Source organism: Poecile atricapillus, chromosome 1, assembly GCF_030490865.1.
Source record: "Poecile atricapillus isolate bPoeAtr1 chromosome 1, bPoeAtr1.hap1, whole genome shotgun sequence".
Lineage (NCBI taxonomy): Eukaryota > Metazoa > Chordata > Aves > Passeriformes > Paridae > Poecile > Poecile atricapillus.
Genome location: NC_081249.1, coordinates 19,869,049 through 19,889,003, shown reverse-complemented (window position 1 = coordinate 19,889,003; position 19,955 = coordinate 19,869,049). Strand labels below are relative to the sequence as shown.

At 36.7% G+C, this 19,955-nt stretch overlaps 1 protein-coding gene across 5 annotated transcripts in view; it reads right to left on the bottom strand.

Annotated features, from left to right (window-relative positions):
- The window catches only part of MID1 (midline 1), a 237,620-nt gene that overhangs the window by 31,635 nt on the left and 186,030 nt on the right, over nucleotides 1–19,955 (bottom strand). For all 5 annotated transcript variants that reach the window (XM_058829062.1, XM_058829064.1, XM_058829061.1 and 2 more), the window contains one exon: nucleotides 10,862–10,957. In XM_058829062.1, the coding sequence (XP_058685045.1) occupies nucleotides 10,862–10,957 (96 nt within the window). The remainder of the gene's footprint in view (nucleotides 1–10,861; nucleotides 10,958–19,955) is intronic.

The following is a 19,955-nucleotide window of genomic DNA, read 5'->3' as shown; positions in this document are numbered from 1 at the left end:
GCACCACTAGGCTGTTTTTTCAGTCTGACGAGCTCCATGATTCTGCATCAGTATACTTTTCTTTCCTTCCAACAATGTGTTTAAACATGCATTTACCTGTAAGCACATTATGGAGCTCATTAAGCTTAAGCAAATGCTTATATATCTAAATTTGGACCAGAACCAATTTTACAAATAACCTTCTACTGTGAAATACACAGTATCCTCCAGGCAAAGAATGGACTTGTTTATAAAGACATGCTTTAATCAAGGTTTTGGATTATCTTTCTCAAACATTCATAAAACTAAAGTTTGTTTGCACATTTTAGAGGCTTAATTATTAATTAAGACATCAAGATTATAAAGAGAGAATACATTTGTTTCTGGGAGGTGCTGGTAACTGCTGGTGCTGGTGAAGATGTAGAAAGGTATTCCTAGGATGCTGTTTTAGGCGCCCATGGTTCTTACGTTTGCCATTTGCTCTGCCTGGCTTCTCACCACAGTCCATAAGGAGAGACAGCACAAAGCAGCGCACCCAAAGCCTCTAGCAGTGCCACTGTCTCTCCACTGACAGCTCAGGTAACCCAGGGAAGTTAGTCAATCCACACTGTCCCTCTTGTTCCCTCAGCTCCTGTCATCCCACCACCTTAGCTGCATCATTCATCTTACTTTGCCATGAAACTCTGCAGAGCTGCTTTCAACAAGCTGTACCATGCACCAGTTTCCCAGCCCTGATTTCAGTTTCACTTCTGGATTGAAATCCCACCAAAGAGCAGGGAATCCTACACCGGCTCAGCCTGAGGCAGCAGTCACATCCACTGCATGTGGGCGCAGCTCCTGTGTCAATACCAAGCTCAACTCATGCCACAGCCAACTTCAGCACTTAATTACAGCAACACTTTTGGCACTTAATTATGGTAACACTTCACTGGATTTTTGAGTGGCTTCCACTCAAAGTGTTACTTCTAGCACCACTTACATCACCAATTTGCTTTGTCAAGAAGACCTAATTAACTTTTGGGATAACTGTCATGAAACATAAAGTTACAGGAAGGTTAAGACAACATTGTTTTATTTAATACTCTGGTTGATTTGAATAATAATGTATTAATTGGATCTTAACCCAAAAAGCTCTAGACTAAGAAAAACAAAATGCTTGGAAAAAATCTCTGCATTTCTTAAGGCAGTGACTGCAGACTTCTCTTTTTCTTTGAAATATGAAAAGTATACTCTTTTATAAACTCCATTTGAAGACATTTCCAACTTCATAGCTCAGACAAGCTTATTAAAAATGAAAGTAATATTCTAAAATCATATGATACTTTGTATGAAAAAAACCCCATCCACATTTAATCTGAGGGTTTTTCTCAAGCTGAAATACTCCTTAATCATATTTTCAACCCCCAAAGCCTCTGATTCAATAATAACTTTATAATTGAGCACATGCCTGATTTTAAGCGCACTACATTAGCTATGGCCCTAAAGGGACTATTTGCGAGATTACCATTAAATATTATTTACTTGTATGTTCTCGAGGAGTCATATGTCAGACCAAAGAGCCACAGGCATGGATCAGGGCTCCACTGTACAGGTGCTACAAAAATACCAGAATAAGGCTTTTCCTTCTGCTTGAGTCCTTTGACAAACAGCAGCCTTGACAACAACTTCCAGATGAACTGGCCAAGGAATGTGAGTTCTGTCTGGTGAAAATATTTGAGGTTTTACATTCTACATTTTTTCCACATTAAAAACAAGCCATCTTTCCAAGGAGTTTGTTAAATGAGACTGAGACTGCCTTATAAAGTCTGGTGACTGTGTCACACACTTTGTGAAAGTCTTCAAATCACAGAGAGAGCTGACTTCAGTCTGGGCTTCCTCCATCCAAGATGAAGCTTGATTCCTTAATCTGAGGTATTGTCTGAGAGCTTATGCTAGACTTGGGGTCATCTTCCTATGGAAAATTTCACTGACATTAATACACTTAGTTTCGGCATCAACCAGTTCCTTAAACATCCATGCCCAGAAATACTTTGAACCTAAAGCTTTCTGTTTTATTGGTATCATTTTTACAAACTTATTTTCCATGCCAATTTTAAAACTGACTAGGAGGCTTTATAATTTAGCAAGAACTATGACATCTACAGAGAAGAAGGAGGACAGATTCTAGTTCTCCTGCTTTTGTGAGGAATTTATTCCCATTTCTGTAGCACACACAGACCTCAAATAGTATACTGAAAAAGCCCAACAACCTTACAAATTCCAGGTTTCTTCCCAGGTTTTCCAGACATATGGATAGGGACAGTTTCCCTTTGCCTCATGAAGAAGGTGTAGTTAAAAAAAAATAAAAATGGGGGTTCCTCAGATATCTGTCAGGGAGCTGGAAACTACAAGTCCTCCCAAACCAAAGGGGAGAGCAGGCCAGCTGTTCCAGCTCCACAAGCTGAGAATTGATTTGTAAAGTGTTCTGCTCTCTGCAGACGCTTCCTAGGCTTTCATCTTCAGAGACCTGTGTTAAATTGCAGTTTAGCTCATAAGAAAACGAATGTGGTGGTTTCATAGTCCCCAGCAGATGTTTGGGAAATCACAAAGCTACAGAACAGCTAGAGATTCGTGGTTACAGTAGAGCTTCTATGGTTAATTCAAAGGCAAACAGAATCAGAGGGCTGGATTCATACCCACAAAAACTTCCTGAACTAATACACTGAAGAAAAGGATTTCTTTAGTGTGTCAGAAGAATTTTGCTTGCAATAGAAAAATTCTTCCTCTGAAATTCCTTATTTGTGGAGGCAATTCTCTCCACAAGCGGAAATCTTTATGTGTCTTTTTGGCAAACAATTTCTAAATGACAAGCAAAAATAAAAATCTTGAATTAGAGGGGGCTTTTTTTAAGGCTATGCTTTCTGTGATAAATTCATCAAAACCAGAGAAATTTTTATTTACTAAGTCATCTGTTGATTATGCAAAATGGAAGAAAGCAGGATGTAGAAAGAGTCTGATCTTTGGAAATTAAGGTATGAATTTGAGTTTCAGTTTCATGATTTAAAAATGATTAAAATTCCTTAAAAAATAAAACCTTTGCAGCTGTGGCTGTACAGGTAAAGAAGAGGTATGAATTTTTCTTTATTTATTTGAGTTGATAGTTATAAAATAACTATATACTATGGCTACAGAATGACTATATACTCACAACAACTACTGTATCCTCGAAGACAAAAGTAAATTGAATGATTCCACTCAAAGCCTGTTACATCATTGCCACACACTTCACTTTAAATTTGAGCCCAAATTCCTTCTCACACCAAACCCAGAAACTGAGGTTAAAAAAAACCTAACATTTTTACATATAATGGCCAGTACCCATTTGCTCTAGGAAAACTTTCTTCATTGTCATGTAGATGTGGAACACATTTTCTTGGATTAGTGTCCCCAGATGAATTTTACTCCTTTAAAGAGAGAGGCTTGTTTATTTTACTCCATGTTCTAAAGTGAGTAACTTTTCTTCATAGCCACACAGTACATTGAGGTATTATCTTAATGTCATCCATATGTAATTCCTTTATTTAATGGAAATACAAAGGATAATCATTAACGCACATTTATGAATAAATTTCTTCCCTCTCTTTTTATGACCATGAGAGTTGTGGATTCTAACTTCCTTTATTTCATGTATACCCCTGTTTGATATTATGGATTGTTCTATTTAGTCTTCTACAGAGCAAAAGCAGAACCGTTGGAAAATAACTTTTTAGGTTTTCCCTAGTCTAAGCAAAAATCTGATTTTATCTGTGATGACAAACCTTGCCTTTGGAAATATGTGATATTAATCAGCTTGCCATCTGAATAGATCTTTTACAAATTTTTTACTTTGAAATGTTGAAAAAAAAAATAAAAATGGTCATCTTCCATTTCAAGTTTGCCAGAGGCTTTGTTTTTGTTTGCATTCCACATTTATCTGTAACCAGGAGACCTGTGTTTAGAGGCAGTCTCAGAGCAGGTTAAACAAAGGTCAGTGCAAAAATATGCCATCTTACTCTGGCTACATAGGAATTTTGTGAATGAAGGATCAATTAGGTCAGGGTAGCTAAACCACTTTGGATCCAGCAGATAAGACTATCTGCCCCAATCTTGACTAAAAGTAAACCTTTTTGAGAAGATTGAGAGGTACTCATTTTACTTACTAAAATATTGTTTTAATTTTTTTGTCCCAATGTGAAGCACATTGTTGAGAAACTAACCAGTAAGACACCTAGAAGTCCTCTAGTGACATTTACAATCTCATTCTAAAACTAAAAGAAATCCAGAATTTCATGGGAAAAAAAATAAATTTATAGGAATCTCATTGTTTTCACTCTTTTTGTTTTTTTACACTTTAGGTTAGACCTTTCTTTAAACCTACATAATGAAAATACTTTTTAATTGAACAGTATCTAATTTTTTTTTTTTTTTTACTTTGTTTTTCCTGCTGACATTAAGCCTTTGTTCCATCTTGAGCAAAATATTCCACTTCATGTGTTTCACTTCGGGTAGAAAAACAGAAACTATCAAATAATCACTGAAGTTCAAAGGACTGCCCATCCTTTCATGAAGTTGAAACCAGTGCAATTGTAAATAATATTTCAGTACTTAAAACTGTCATCCAGGACCCAGGGTCTTTAGCCAAGTGTTTAACATTCTCACAAGAGGACCAGGGCCTTTGGTCTCCCTGCTGCTCTAGCTGCTCTTTAGCTGTTTATGTTAGGCAGAAAAAGGAGGAATTCAAGAGTATTTTGGTCCCATAATGATAAATGACTCTGAGATAGAAGGTTCCATAAATTGACAACATTTTGACTGACAAGTTACAGTCTCTGATAACAGGCACAAAATTTTACCTGCTGCATTAATTAACAAATGGCTAATAGTGAGCTAAGCTCCATTTATTAGTCTAAGGAGAAAGTCTTGCAAGAATATCAGTCTATCAAAAATCTGAACATCTGGATATGAGAGAAGGAGAGAGGTGGAACAAATCAGAACTGGTCACCTTAGCAAGCAGTGACAAGCTCTGCTATTAGTTTATATATAACCTGTGTGACCTCTTACCATAACTACAACTCAAATTTACACAAAGTACAAAACAGTTGTAGGTGCAATAACATATTCCAGCGCATGCTTAATCTGTACATAAAATGTATGCATATATACAGCATTTCCATACTTGTATAGAACCAATTATACATTTAATTAGTAATTTTTGAAATCAATTTAATAATTCTTTAGGGAAATAATATTTGAATACTAGGCTACAGCTTACATGGCATGCAGCTTAGGACATCCTCAAATGAATATTCTGTATCACCATATGCCATGCAGCATATTTTGTCAGTTTTTATTTTTGAAGTTTCTCTTTTCAGATGCTGCATAAATTTAAGACCCTGCCTAAAGCTTACCTGAGATTTCCATTGAATGAAATCAACTTTTATGAGAGTGGAATTAAAAGTAGAATGAAAGTAATTAAAATCAAAATAGATCAGCCACATATTTAGTCAAAATAATGTTAATAGAGAAAGAGTCTCCTGTACCTTCTCTAATTAGAAACTGTCTTAGAAAAAACAAATGCTGTAAACTCCATCTTAAGGTTTTATGCGTGTCATCAGGTTTGCTATTAGTATCTTACTGAAAGTGAACACTCCTGTTCCAGAGTGAACACTGAATTTGCTCCAACTCATATTTTTCTGTCAATTTCAGAAATCAAAACATACCATTTACTTTTAGCACTTAAATATAGAAAATAAATGTATCCGCTGAACAAGCATCTTCACAAAAACAGAAGATAGTGGGGCAGAGGAAAAAGCAAATTTCTGTGGAGTTCCTTTCCAAGTTGTCTGCCAAGTTAGCACACATATTCCACAGTGATGGTAAACACTTATCTAACCCATTGCTCCTTTCATAGAAAAAAAGAAATCCCCAGCAAAGCAGATTCCTTCTTCTAAATACTTTGCATGACTCTCAAGGCCATTTGCTGCAGTTCAGACACCAGGATTTACACACAGGCTTTCCAACTAAATTTTCCTATTGAGAACTTCTCAGTTTACTTGAGTTTTGACAAAAATAATGCCCAAATTTCCAAGAATGAGCACCATGAAAATTTGTGAAAACAGAGTACTCACTGTTTTTTATTGTGACAGCCAAAGCCTCTTTATTTTTCAAATGTCCTTTGGGAATTGTACTGACAGCTGAGTTTTGATTATGCTGTCTATCAAGTAAGAGAAATGCCATCCAAAAATTGATGGAGACATTTTGTTGCAAAATTTGAAGGAGCTATCTTGTTGCTGAAGTCTTACTAGAAACTCAAAATTCCATTATTGTGAAGACTTCCTGTTTGGCTCATTTCTTTTTTGTCAGCCATATATAAAAATAGCAACAGCATGATTTTTTAGGTGCTGCTGTCTTCTCTTCATTGGTTGTGCACTACTGCTTTATACTGATTTAAAATGTATCTGATAAATGTGAGTGTTGAGTATCTGTGACAGTGAAATAAAGAGCAATATACTACGTTTTATTCAGGTGATTATATAATATGACTATAAAAAACACCATTTGACACACACAAACCAAATTTTTGACTGGGAACTTTACACTGAGATTTTGCCTGCAGCAGATCTTTAGAAGTGAGCTAGAAACTGTTTATTTCTATTACATACAAAGAGCAAAGGGTGCAGCAGTTTGAGGGTTACACAATTAGAGGAAATCGCCTCCTCTTTATACAACTAAAAATTATTTTACAGTGCTGTCCAGAATCTGCTTCCTATGACGTTTGGTGAATTCAAAACAAAACAAAACAAATAGAAAGACTGAGATACAGATGCTATAAAGCTGTCTGCAAGCAAAACCTATTTCCTTTCTCCTCCCCCTAGATAATTGCTCCAATTTCTTCTCCAGCTGAGTTCAGATTATGTTTCTGTCTAACAGATGAGAAGCTTCATGGTATTGACTATATAACAGACATTTAATCATGCATTTCCTAGAAGAGATGAGAAAAAAATAAAATAAAACCCCTCAAACTGCTTAGAAATAAAAGTAACTGGCATATGAGGCTTGTGCTCAAATTTGTACCTTATGTCGATGAATGCCATGGTCTAAAAGACATCTACAGAAACCTCACACAGTTGTAGAGTGGAAATTATGACAAAGAAGCAAATTTGCTGTGACACAGCACTTTGTCAGTCAGAGAAACTCTAAAGCTAAGAGGAGAACCCAAACACTGACAGCATTATATCCTCCCCTGATTCAACTGATAATACCAGAGAGGCTTTTATTTTGGATTCCAACAGGTGTGCTGAAGGCCACGCCGGGCCCCTCCAGCCCCCAGTGGGATGGAGGGAAGCCTGGAGGTGGGTTGGTGTGGCCACGGGGTAGGTGAATCACCCAAGGATTCACCTACTATCCTGGGCCTGTCAATCCCTATTTTACAACACTGTGCTTGGAAGATTTGTACAAAATCTGCAAAAAAATTAAAGATAAAATTATCCAAGATAGTTTTTAATGCTCTTAAAAAAGTTTCCTACAGATATTAGCAGAAGTGCAAATGCTGTGAGCTAGGCCTATAAAGAAATACATATCCAAGTAGTAGCTGTTTCCATTCCCTTCTCTCAGTTTGTGGAGGAAGCTCTATTTTATCCTATGAAGCAGTTTATCATTTTATGCAGCCAACGCTGCTACACAGGGGAGCAGCCAGACCTGCCCCACCAGGGCCAGCCCAGTGAGCTGCCCTGGGCAAGGGGGTGTTCTGCAGAAAGAAAATGGGCCAAAAGTATGAGGCTGCAGACTTGCCATGGTCTCTAAGGAAGGAAAACAAAGCTTTCCTCATTAACAGCCTTTGGGGTTTCTGCAAAACCAAGTAATGACAGACAGGATCACAGAGGGAGAGTGGAAAGACAGAAAAATTAGTGTAAAACAAAAAACATGTTAGAGATGTGTCTGGAAGATGAGTGGAACAAGTGTGTCAGCGTGCTCCTACAGAAACAGATTTGGGACAGAAAAGAGTGTTATAGTCTCAAGCAATCACATTTCAGGGTGTGGTTCCCTTTGAGAAAATGGAATTTTAAAAATTGTTGCCGTAAGGTAATAAACTAATCCATGTTATGCATGAAAGCAGACTTCAGATACTAAAATTATTATAAAATGCTTAATATTATATCTTACTTAAAGCAGTTAAAGAATATAGGTTTGGCTTGATTTAGTCACAAAGTTTTTCCTGCTGTTATGACCAGAACCATCCACAGGAATGCAAGACTGGAAGCTAACTTTTTGAACCTCCCAAGATCAGGTTTTTCATCAGGATAAATCCTATCATAAATTGATAAACTCCATCTAAAAACAGACAAGATTTATGTCTCCATTGCTGTGATGAGAGGCCAAACCAGATACCCCCTCCCCAGTGACTAGAAGGCCTCCAGCTTCCAGATTATCAACATCACTGATCAGTCCTTGTATGCCTGTGGGAGAAATAAATGAAAATAACTGTTTCAGAAAGGAATAAGCATAAGTTTTAAAACAGAGAGAGACTGGGATTTGGACTTTCCTACGGATGAAAGTGCAGTTGGGAAGGATGCACGCGTGGATCACTAATCTGCCATAAAGCTGGCTCCTGGGAAGCCACTGACATCTCACTTGGTGGGTGAGAAACAGTGGCTTGGTGACAACACTTGGTTTGGCTGGCGAGGATTCATTTACTCAGAACACACAGAGCCTGTTTGTTGTTCATTTTTGGAAACATCAACTCCTGCTCCATATCAAACCAAAAAAGACATTCCTTTTTCATTTTTCATGTAACATTGACTTTTTTGACTTATGACATGATAAAGGCTTAAAAAATGTTGCTGTTTATAACTACAAATAAATGTTAGTGAGCATGACTTTTAAAAGTTTATATATCTCAGAGTAAAGTCTTGGTAACTTTAATACAAGGAATAATAATAATTTCCTCTCATTCCTTGTTTTTCAAAGTTCAAACTCTATATGAAACTGAAAGCTTTTCCTTTTTTTTTTCAAACTGGTTTTAAAGCCCCCAATATCTAAACCAAAATTATTTCAAATTAGTTAAGGAAAATCAAAGTAGGTAACAGGAGTCTTTAAATTCACTACTTATGTTTCTATATGTTTACAAATTATGCACAATGTATTTTGCATTATTATCTGTAATACAATATATCTAAAAATGAAAAAGAAAGCATTCACTGTAAAACTAACTTCCTCTTCAGTTTCAACATTTCAGTGAGTTCATATGTCAAAACTAATACAGTCATCGGAAACTTTTCCTAATGTTTTGTTATTTTAAATTTGCATTGTTAATGTTTTAGCCAATAAATTGCTTAATATAATTTTTAATTCGGGTTCCAGGCTTGGGTTGAATTTCTGTCCTGAACAACCAAGAAGAAAAAGAGTGCACTGACTTTGCAAAAATCTATCTAAGCCACAGTTTCTCCAATGCTGGAGATATGCACATCATATCTGAAGTTTTCACAGGGCTCTGAGAAACAGAGATAGCTTTAAAGTTTACTTCCCCGTCTCCACTTGCCCAATTTCCAGCACGGCCGAGGTCCAAGGTTTTGACTGAAGCTCATTTCTTAATATTTAGCTAATTTAAATGCTAATTAGACTAATTTGATGAATAAAACATGGTAGGAATTCATTAACAACTATATTGCGATTGCTTTATGTCTACAGAGAAATTTTCTAAAACAGGACTCCAGGGACAGTAGCACATCTGTTACCAGTTGAACAAGTTGGATTCTTTGTAATACTAAACTTAGAGCTGGTAATATATAGCAGAACTGCAGAGAAGACAAGAAGCAATTTTATATTTTTCAGATCTAGCACATCTTGGACATAAGCCACCAATGAAGAAGAGGCCATATGCAGTCCTGGGCCATCTGCTTCATGGGGTTTGCTCTGAGTTTTAGGTGCAGAGGGAGAAATTGTGCCTTATCTCTGTCTCTCAGTACCTACTAATGCCATTCCAGCTGTTCTGCCTGGTGATATCGGTGCCTATATAAAGAAATTAAACTATTCACCTAATATCTCATACAGTGGATAGACTTTTATGGTTTTATTGAGATCTGAGAAGTTGGTGAGGCTCTAGAGAAGCGGAGCAGATACACACATAGATAAGATTTCTTTGGAAGAATAGAGGGTTTCTTGATTTTAGTTGGTTGGTTGGTTAGTTTGGGTTTGTTTCTTCTTTGTTGTTTGTTTTGGTTTTGTTTGCTTTGCCTTCTTTGGGTGAACTTTTTTTGACCTTTTCTGGGGGAGGGGGAAAGTAAATTTAAGACCCCACCTTGTTAAAGATTTTCTTGATACTCACAGTGGAATATGTAAGTGAAACAACTAAAAGGCCTGTAAGTACCTGTGTTCTTTGGAAGATATGTTTTATGGCATTTGAGTACAGATATGTATTTAGATAGTTAATTCTGATTAAAAAAAAGAAAACTAAAACAAAACCAGTGGTAAACAGAAATCTAAATTAGGCTGGGAATCTGGGTGTTCCTATTTTTTTTGCCCTCATTTTCCACCTGTATTTCTCTGTCTCACAAAGAACCCGGAAAGGCAAATGTTGCAGGTAGTAAGGGATGTGTTCAAGTATAGTAGCGGTGGAGGCCATACCAATGCACTGCAATTAAAACAGGACAGAAAGGAATGTAAAGGAGGTTATCTGTACTGAGAATACCACTTATCAGTGAAAAGGCTTTAAGTCAGTTTATCATTATTTAAACTGATTTCTTCACTTGTTTGTTTGGTTTTAACTGATTTGTTGGGCGTTTGTTTGTTTGTTTACATGTTTGCTCCTGGATGCTAGAACTGAATGTAATTAAGTTTATAAGCATTTCTAGTGGAGGTCAGTACTCACTTCTACATGTTGACAGGTCTGAATGAGTTTTGCCAGAAGAGTTTCCAGTTCAGTGTTCCTCTTAATAAGGTTGGTGAGGTTACTCTCCAGATTTTGCTGTCAAAATAAAAGAAAAAAAAAACCAAAACATTTAAAATAATTTAATACTTAGGTGAATATTTGAAAAATTGAATTACACAGGTATGAACATGAGACTTTCATACTGATATGTTCCATTACATGTTTGATTAGATTAGATGTTTTGTCTATGCAAGACAAGAGAGCAAAAAAATTCAAGACAAGAGTGAATTCTGGAAAATAGGTTTTCTAAGGACCTAACAACAATTTGATTAAGCAATTAGTTTAATTTAGGATGAAAAAAAAATAGTAAGGAGAAAACTGAAAAGGCAAGAACATTTCCCCAAAATAAATATTTATTTTAACTCACAACATTTTTGACTCCTTATTTCCTGCTTTCAGTCTAACATCTGAATTTACAAACTTGCTGCTAACTGAGGTCTCAGAACTGGTCAGCACTTTCTTCTTAGGATTTGAAGTGCTGGGAGGGGGTTGATCTATTTGATTTTATTCCCTAGTTCAGCAGAATTATATTTTTTAATAAATAACTCTAAGGAAAAATATCCCTTCTTCTATGGGTAAGGATGAAATACCTACTCACAAACTCTGCCTTCACTAACTGTCCTTAGGAGAACTCATGGCATGTTTCTGTGTTTATCAACTGATTATAAATATCTGCATAAATATCTGCAGCTGTGGTAGCACAAAGTCCTTTCCAGCTCACAGGTCTGAGCCTCCCTGCAACTGCATGGGAGATTGAGATCTAGCTATAAATGCTTCAGTCTCCCTTCTCCCCCCTGTATCCACGGGAGGGAAACCCAAGCACATGAGCAGCAGGTCTGTGACAGCTCTGACCCACTCCCTGGAGTTACTGAACAAGAATACCAGAAGTGGGTACTGTGTTTTTCTCTTGACAAGGGCTGCAAGTGTCTCCACACAACTTTCATTAATTTCAACCCTCCTCATCTTTTATTAATGACCTTCTTTTTGAGCACTACTACTTCCCCTCTGGTGTATCTATTCTATCATTTCAGTGCTCACAGCTACCATTAACTTACCTGATTGTATAACCCTCCCCCACTCCCATCTCCATACACACATTTAGAGAGTGTGTGTGTGTGTCTTCTGGTGTTGTTATTCCCTGCCTTTTTCATGCTGTTTAAGACACCTTTTTCTTTGCTCTCTCTGCAGCTGTGCAGCTCCCTTCCCACTTTTGCATGTGGCTACAAAGAGATGAAGATGGCAGTATTTAATTGCTGAATACATAGTGCTGATACACACTTTGGCATGTACCAGGGTTGATGCTGTAAGCACTGGAGAAGCAGTCAGTCTGTTCCACTAAGGAAAGCACAACATTTTGATGGCTTTATGTATATGACCCTTCCAAGAAGCATGATGGGTGCTTGAAGTAGATGATTTTGGCATTTTCTTCCCAGCAGAGCCATGCATATCATCTATGACAAGCTCTGGCTGTAAAAATACCTTCTACACTACATTTATTTTGTAGCCCATTAAAACAAAGCGTAACAAGAACAGGCATTTTTACCAAACTGTTTGTGCTGGATCCTACATTTCCATAAGCCATACTGTGAATGATCTTAATTGCAAAGGCATGTTGGCTGTGCTGTCAGATGTCCCTTTGTATATCTGAGACTCACATGCAAAGTCAATATAGTTATAATATCAGATAACCTTTGCCTTCAATAAACAGTTCCTTAAGATGATACAAATGTGCAAATACTCTTGAAATTTTATTTATATATCTTCTTAATATTATATATTAAGTTTTTACATGTTTTAATATTTTACACTAAAATGTTTCAATGAAAATTGTGTAATCTTGATCAAGGTTATTTAATTTAAAATGTATTATTGAACATAAAAAATACAGTTGGTAGCAGCTGGTACCTATACATACTATGAAGAAAAAATGTATTCAAAATGGTTGTGGAGCACTGCAATGATTTTAAATAACTGAAAATTATTTCTCTTCAACTAAGGCCATTATTACATGAAGAGTCAGCATTTTTCTCTGAAACAGAAATGTATTGACCCATAGATTATATATAGATTGTTATATCCAGGCTATTTCCAAAATCTGGATATTATAATCTATGTTCCTATATATATATATATATATATATAGGATGAAGAATAAAAAATTTAAGAATAAGTTTCCTATCCAGTGACTTTAAATATATTATTACGGCTTCGCACAGATCTCTTGATACCTTCTACATTTCCTGACCATGACAATGGAAGAAAACTATGAAGCAAGTGAGTTGCCTTGGAAAAACTGGAGTTAATTCATTCCCATGCTCTGTCTCCTTGAACTGTGTAATTTTTGATATGGGAAGCCTGGAATTTTGTTTCCATGCAGTTTGGTATGCAAGAAAATGTTTTCTGTTAGATCAAGAATAATCAGAATTTTGTTAATTTTTTGGTGAAGAACATCAGTTTCTATTAATACTTTACCAGATAACAAGAACCTGGTGGCTGCTGTCTGAAATTAATGTCAATCTTTCCAGTTTCACTAGGGCAGTACTGAATGGCAGCTCTTAAAAGTGGCCTGATTCAAAAGTTTTAAAGCTCATAAAACTTGATAAATTCCTGCAGTATGTTTACCCAGATTTTCTCTTGGCAGTCTCTTCCTCTAGCACCTTCCCCTATTATTCTCTCAGACAGGCCATGGAGCCACTTTAGCTACTACATGATAGTAAAGTTGCAGAGTTTGAGTTCTGCCCTCTTTACTCCATATAGGAGAACAGAGAAAAGGCCTGAACATTTAAATTTCAGAAACAGATGTTTGCTCAGAGACTTTCCGAAGTGTTGCAACCTCATTTCTCATCCACACCAGGACCTTCCCCAGTTGCATAAGACAACAGTGCCAGGTCCGGCCAACTTGGAAAATCTAGTTGTTGTAGACCAGAATTCCTGGGAGAGTGAATTTTAGCCAGGTTTGAAGTCTGAAGGAAGTGTGCTCTCACATTATGAGTACATGTGAAAATGAGTAGCAGAGTAACCTGATTCCAAGTATCTCTCTTCTTCCGACTTAATCTACTGCTGTTCCGTTGAGCAAACCAAATTACAATGGTATTTTTGGTAATGTTCTAGGCAAATAATAATTTCTTAAACATCCACACCTTCCTCTTCTTATCTTTCTTTTGTCAGTTGCTAATTTTCATTGTTATCTGTCTATTAAAAACTGATCTTAGAAATTTTGGTGGTGTTTTTTTTAAAGAAGCACAATAGTTGCTCTGCATTTGCTCTGTGGACTGGCTTCACATATGTTAACTCAGCAGATGCAAACTGCTCTCAAAAAGCAAAAGCAAGGCTGAATGCTTCCTGACTTACCAATGTAGATCCAGCCCAAGATCTTGACATTCCATGCATGATTTGAAACTATTTTTACAACATCCAATATAAAGCGAAAAGAATGCTTACTGTCTAATTAGCATTGTCTGACAACTATATAACATAAATATTCCTATAATCTTGGCATAAATCCAAGTACATGAAACCACAGACATGTAATTGAGAAGGACAGTTGAGGATGATGTTTCATTTAGACTCCTTGAGTCTATAAAATGATATGACCATTTTCGGAGTCTAAGCTGGAAAAATTAATGCTAAAAACTAGAGGAAGGCAACTCAGTATTGATCACTTTTTTTAAGCTGCTGTCTAGCTTATGATCATGTTGCAGCAATGATTGCGTGAGGCTTGTGCCCTTATTGAAGTGGGAGGTCAGACTAGATGATCATAATGGTCTCTTCTAGTCTTTAAATCTATCAGTCTTTGAAAACCAAATGTGAACCCATGCCCTTTGCCAAATTAACAGTCTCACGCAAAGCATTGCTTGTCTAAAATAAGAGGGTAGCACACACAGATAATCCTAAACTACTATATGGGTTGGAAATGCTGTCAAAATAAATGAATGTAAGCTTCTAAAGAAGAGAAATGCTGAGTTGTGTGCTCCTGCCTTATGTCACAGCAGACAAAGAAGAACCCCCAAGATCATCTTCTAAGAGTCATCTTCCATAAAAAAATTCTATTAAAAAAGCCAAAAACTAAAACAGATAGCTACCAGGTACAATGAGATTTTCAATTCATTTTGAAGTAAAGCAACTGCATTTTTCTTATTAAAAATATTATTTTTTCTCCCACTGGTAAACATAAGCAGTACTCCTTACTGGAAATCTTTGAGACCTGGTCCACTGAAACTGCTGCACATGCTAAGACACACACTATGGGACAGTACACGTAACAATAGTCTTGATCACCATTTATATCAAATCCACCATGACCAAAGCTTTTCAGCAGCAAGCATTGACTGAAGTTTTCATTTCCCTTGATTCTGGTGTAGAACTGATCAGAATAAAGCATATTTTGAGACTATCTCCTGATTCAAAGAACACAACTTTGCACGGTGGAAATTTAGTAATTACAAAGGTTTATTGAGAACCACTGCCCCCTTCCCATCATCTCTTTACAAACAGTCAAAATGAAACTGTTCATACATTTCCAGACTCCATTAGTTAAAGTGTGTAACATAAAGCCACACAGTTACACTGCTGTAGATGAGGAATAAAACATCACAAAGCAGAAGTGTGATCGCATTCTAATTTACTCAAGCCAGCAGGGAAACCAGAGTGGTGTTGACATGGCAGATCAATCTTTGCAAGCTGGTTAGAGATCATAAATGTACTCCTTCACTAACACAGTCCATGCAAACACATCTTCACTCTTTTCCTCCTAACTCAAAGATGTTAGGCTGCATGTGCTCCAGTTATATTTTCACCTCGTCATAGTGACATACCCAATGAACTAGTCCTGTTGCCTCCAGAACTTGTGTCTAACCTATTAAATAAGTTGCCAATCAAATTCAGAATAATTGCCAGAATATCAAGTATGGTTTTGAGCCAGGTTTGGGGTATATGTGAGCTTAATGCTTCCTTTGGTGTTCTTTATTTAAATGGATATGCCAGGTGCACATGGAAAAATTTCAGCTAATTTTTATTCTATGTACTCGCCCTGAAACAGATGACTACTCTTCTGTAGTATTCATGTGATCAACTTTGTACTTCTCTAGCCAAGGAATGGTAACATTTTAATAGGAACAATTGACCTCAAGTCTCAAATGTGCAGAGCCTGACAACTGCATTCTGCATTCCTATGTGTAAAGAAATAACAGCTATGATGTTGATGGACTCCTGGGGACTAGGATTTCTACCTCAACTGATTATAGTATATCACAAGGAAAGACCCATGAGATACTGCACTGTTAATTAATTGTCCAGGACTATTTTTATTAAAAGTGCAATGAAAATAGCTGCATGGGGAAGCCATTATGACTCCAATGATGTTAACTAAGTTGAGTATTGGATATTTCCATATTTCACAGGAATGTCACAGATTTTTCTTATCTCTATTTAACATGGGACATTGTGGAAACTAAAGGAAATCCAAGCACTTCAAATTCTTGACCACATAAAATCTTTATTAACTGAGAAAGTAATATTCTAGGGAGACCCGCCAATTACACTCTTGTGTCTCTGCAAAGCCATGCCCTCAAATATACCAAGGGTTCTTGCAATTTTTAAGTACAGTTCTGCTCTTTTGTTTAACTACACTAATCCCTCTTGTGAATTGCTCTTCAGTCTTCCTTCACTGATTCTTCTCTTTTGGAGAAAGAGAAATTTCATACCTGGGGCCTCTGAGGAAAAAGAACAGGACAAGAGCTATATATATATATATATATAGCACCCTGTAGCAAACGTTTTCCATTGATACGTACTATAATTTTGGAAAATAATCAATATATATAATTAAAAACTATTTGCCCATAGCAGGGACCATGTTTATAGAAAACACAGGTCAGTGAAACTTTCATTGCATACTTATTTGTTATTGCAACGGAAGTGAAAATTGCATTTTCTCTTAGCAGAGGCATTCAGACTTGTTAAAAGAATTTTGTTCCAGTTTAGACAGTGGCAACATTGACTATATAGGGCAATTTGGGTTTTTTTCTCAATTAAGCTATTAGAAGATACCCAAACGTTAACTTGGTCGGTTGGTTGTTGACTTGTTTGGTAGTTTCAGTTCTATTTTTAATGAGTCATTAATGAAAGAATAATAATCAGGAGTCAAGGACAAAGAAGGAATGGATTTAGCATCTGACAACATTAAAAACTAAAACACAGCTTGGACTTACATGTGAGTTAGTAAGAGCTTGCAAAAGTGTAACAATATATTTGAGGCCAAAATATATTTGACCATTTTTTTCTGCCTCAATGCAGGAGTCAAACTGGAAGCTAAAGTGTTAAAAGAGCACAATAAATACCAGACACCCTGAATTTAATGCATGTCATTAAAGACTTATTGTGGCGAGCTAGAAGGCTTATAAACTCATTCCTTTCCCCATGGGCTAATCCAGTGCAATGAAGGGGGTTAAGGACAACTTGAACTATTGCACAGCTGTCCAGCAGTACCCTAGCTAAATGTACTTCCAGCCTCCCAGGACATGGAATATATTTAAAACCAGGAGTTCAACATGAGCTCCAGCCCACGAGATGCATAATGTAATCCTGCTCAAGCAAGATCTGGGAAGTATTCATTCCAAAACCTGAAATTCTAAGTTTGCCACATAACTAATGACAGGCATCTATATGAAAACAAAACAAAAATATCTAAAAAACCAAAATTTATGCAGTGCTATTAAAGTCCTGGTTTCTACAGATGTCTGCCTAAACATTTCTGAAAGTTGTATTTATTTAAGAGGTTTTATTATGGGAAAAAAAAATCTGGGTTTAATCAATCAATACATATTACTGCATTTTGCGGTTGAAAAATTCCATCTTATCTAAGCAGGTATGTGTAAAAACAATTCAGTATTATGCAAAGCTGGCAGGTTTGAAAAGGCAGCTAGATGGGTAAGAAATGGAGAAGGTCAATGTGGTGATTTGGTCTGTATTAGGTAATGGTGGTGGAGCTGTCTCAAGCCTAATTCAGCTCTTTCTGCTGGCCTGTAATAAAGCTGACACTTGAGGCAGCTGCACCCTTCTGCTTTTGTTTCTCAGTATAGCAAGCAGCACATTGAAGGATCTTTATTGGTTGCCCTCCTAGGATAGTAATTGTCAGTGCAGAGAATGACTCCATCCCCTGGCATAGCTAGGAGGTCTGGACTCACACTGCTTTGTCTGCCACTAGGCAGCATGTAGCAGTGGGGCTAACAGAGCACCAGCAGCTCCTGTTCCAGAACAGTTCAGAGAGAGGCACTGTCTGAGCAGTCCCACTCCAGGGAGGAAACAGGGGCATCTGTGAGCACAACACACACAGCTGTTGCCCTAGCGGCACATTAGGAGCCATACAGGCACCACTGGTAAACTCAAGGGAAGTCAGAGAGCTGCACCTCTTCCAGAAAATGCCAGTCCCACTGTCCAGTGTCATGGTGCATGAGGTGTCACCAAATCAGCTAAGCAGAAGCCCCAATTCTAACATAGGGAGAATTGTATTAATCAAAGCACCATTTACAATTGTGTTTCATGGGGGTTTTTAGTGTTTATGAACCCTCTGAAATTTTGCCAAGAAGCACACCGTGAGCTAATCACAACACTCTGGAGCACTCTGCTTTTTCCTCGCTGATTGATGGCTCCACCTTTTTCTTGCAGTGAATATAAACCATACCTTGCAGACTACATACCATCAAAAAGTTGGCATCTGTCCAGTTTGGTGCTCACTCTGTCCCATGCTCATTGCCTTGCAGCACCATGGTTAGAGCTTGCTCTAGACAGAAGTGTAAATCTCTCCGTTTTCTTCTCCTCATTTGCTCTATTTCCTATTCAGCAAACTAATACCGTCTACTAGATTGAGTAAATGCCCTGAAGGAAGTTTGGCGTGGGGTACTTGAGTTTCCCACAGTTTTCAAGTTTAGATATAAATTTAACTTTTTTGAGTAGAAGGCTTAAACATTCATCTAAAATTCTTGTCAACCTGACCTGATGATAATACAATTTATCAGTATTTTTCTATACAAAGCTTTTGATCAAGCACCAGATCTCACATTTAAGAGTTAATAACATAATTATTTTAATTCCTTGGACTGGCTACCCAGAATGGAGGCTAGACAGAGTTAGAGAATAAAGTAGGTACTTGTTAAAGGCCTTCAACAGATACATCTTGGGCAGTGAAAAAGCCTCACAGAGGCTACATCCAAAATGGACAATGGTCACAAATTTTTCAGGTTTTTTTTCCTTTTTTTTTCTTCCTTTAACAACAGCGTTGCTGTATCTTTGTAAAGAGAAACAAAAGATTAAAATAAATGAAAAAGATCTAACAATATATTAAAAGATTTTAAAAAACTATTATTTAAATGATGGAAAAAATCTAGAAAGGATAAAAACAACCAGATCAGATTCCTTGACAGCAACCTGTTTGTATTATTCATGCACCTGGAGCATTTATTATGTGTAAAACATTAATTTCACAATAAATATTGTAAAACTGCCTCCTACATGTTATTTTAAATGCACTTCCTGTAAGGAATATGACGTGTATTGGGTTGTCTGCAGTACATACACATTTAGAAAAAAATACACTGTTTCAAATGGAAATGCCACATTTACAAGGGACAGTAGTGTTTGTTCAGAATTTGCCATTACTTTATTCTAACTCTGTCTAGCCTCTGTTCTAGGTAGCCAGTCCAAGGCATCAATCTTTGGCTCAGATTTCAGGTACAGAGCTATTATAATATTTAAATTTTTTGACTTTATAATTTTCTAGGGATAAAACCAGATAGAAACATTAAATAATCTTAGTAGAATTACATACTTGGGGACTTATTAAAAGACTTATTAAAGAAAAGGTAGTGAGCTGAGATTAAACTAAATAGGGAGTATAAATTGCAAGGTACAGCTCATGACTTGGAAGCAGATTTTGTTTCATATTTCTGTCATAGTCAGGTGAAGTTTCTGTTCTGACTTGCCTAGTCTTTATTGCCAATACTTCATCAGAGATCAAGATTTCAAATACACTAACCAG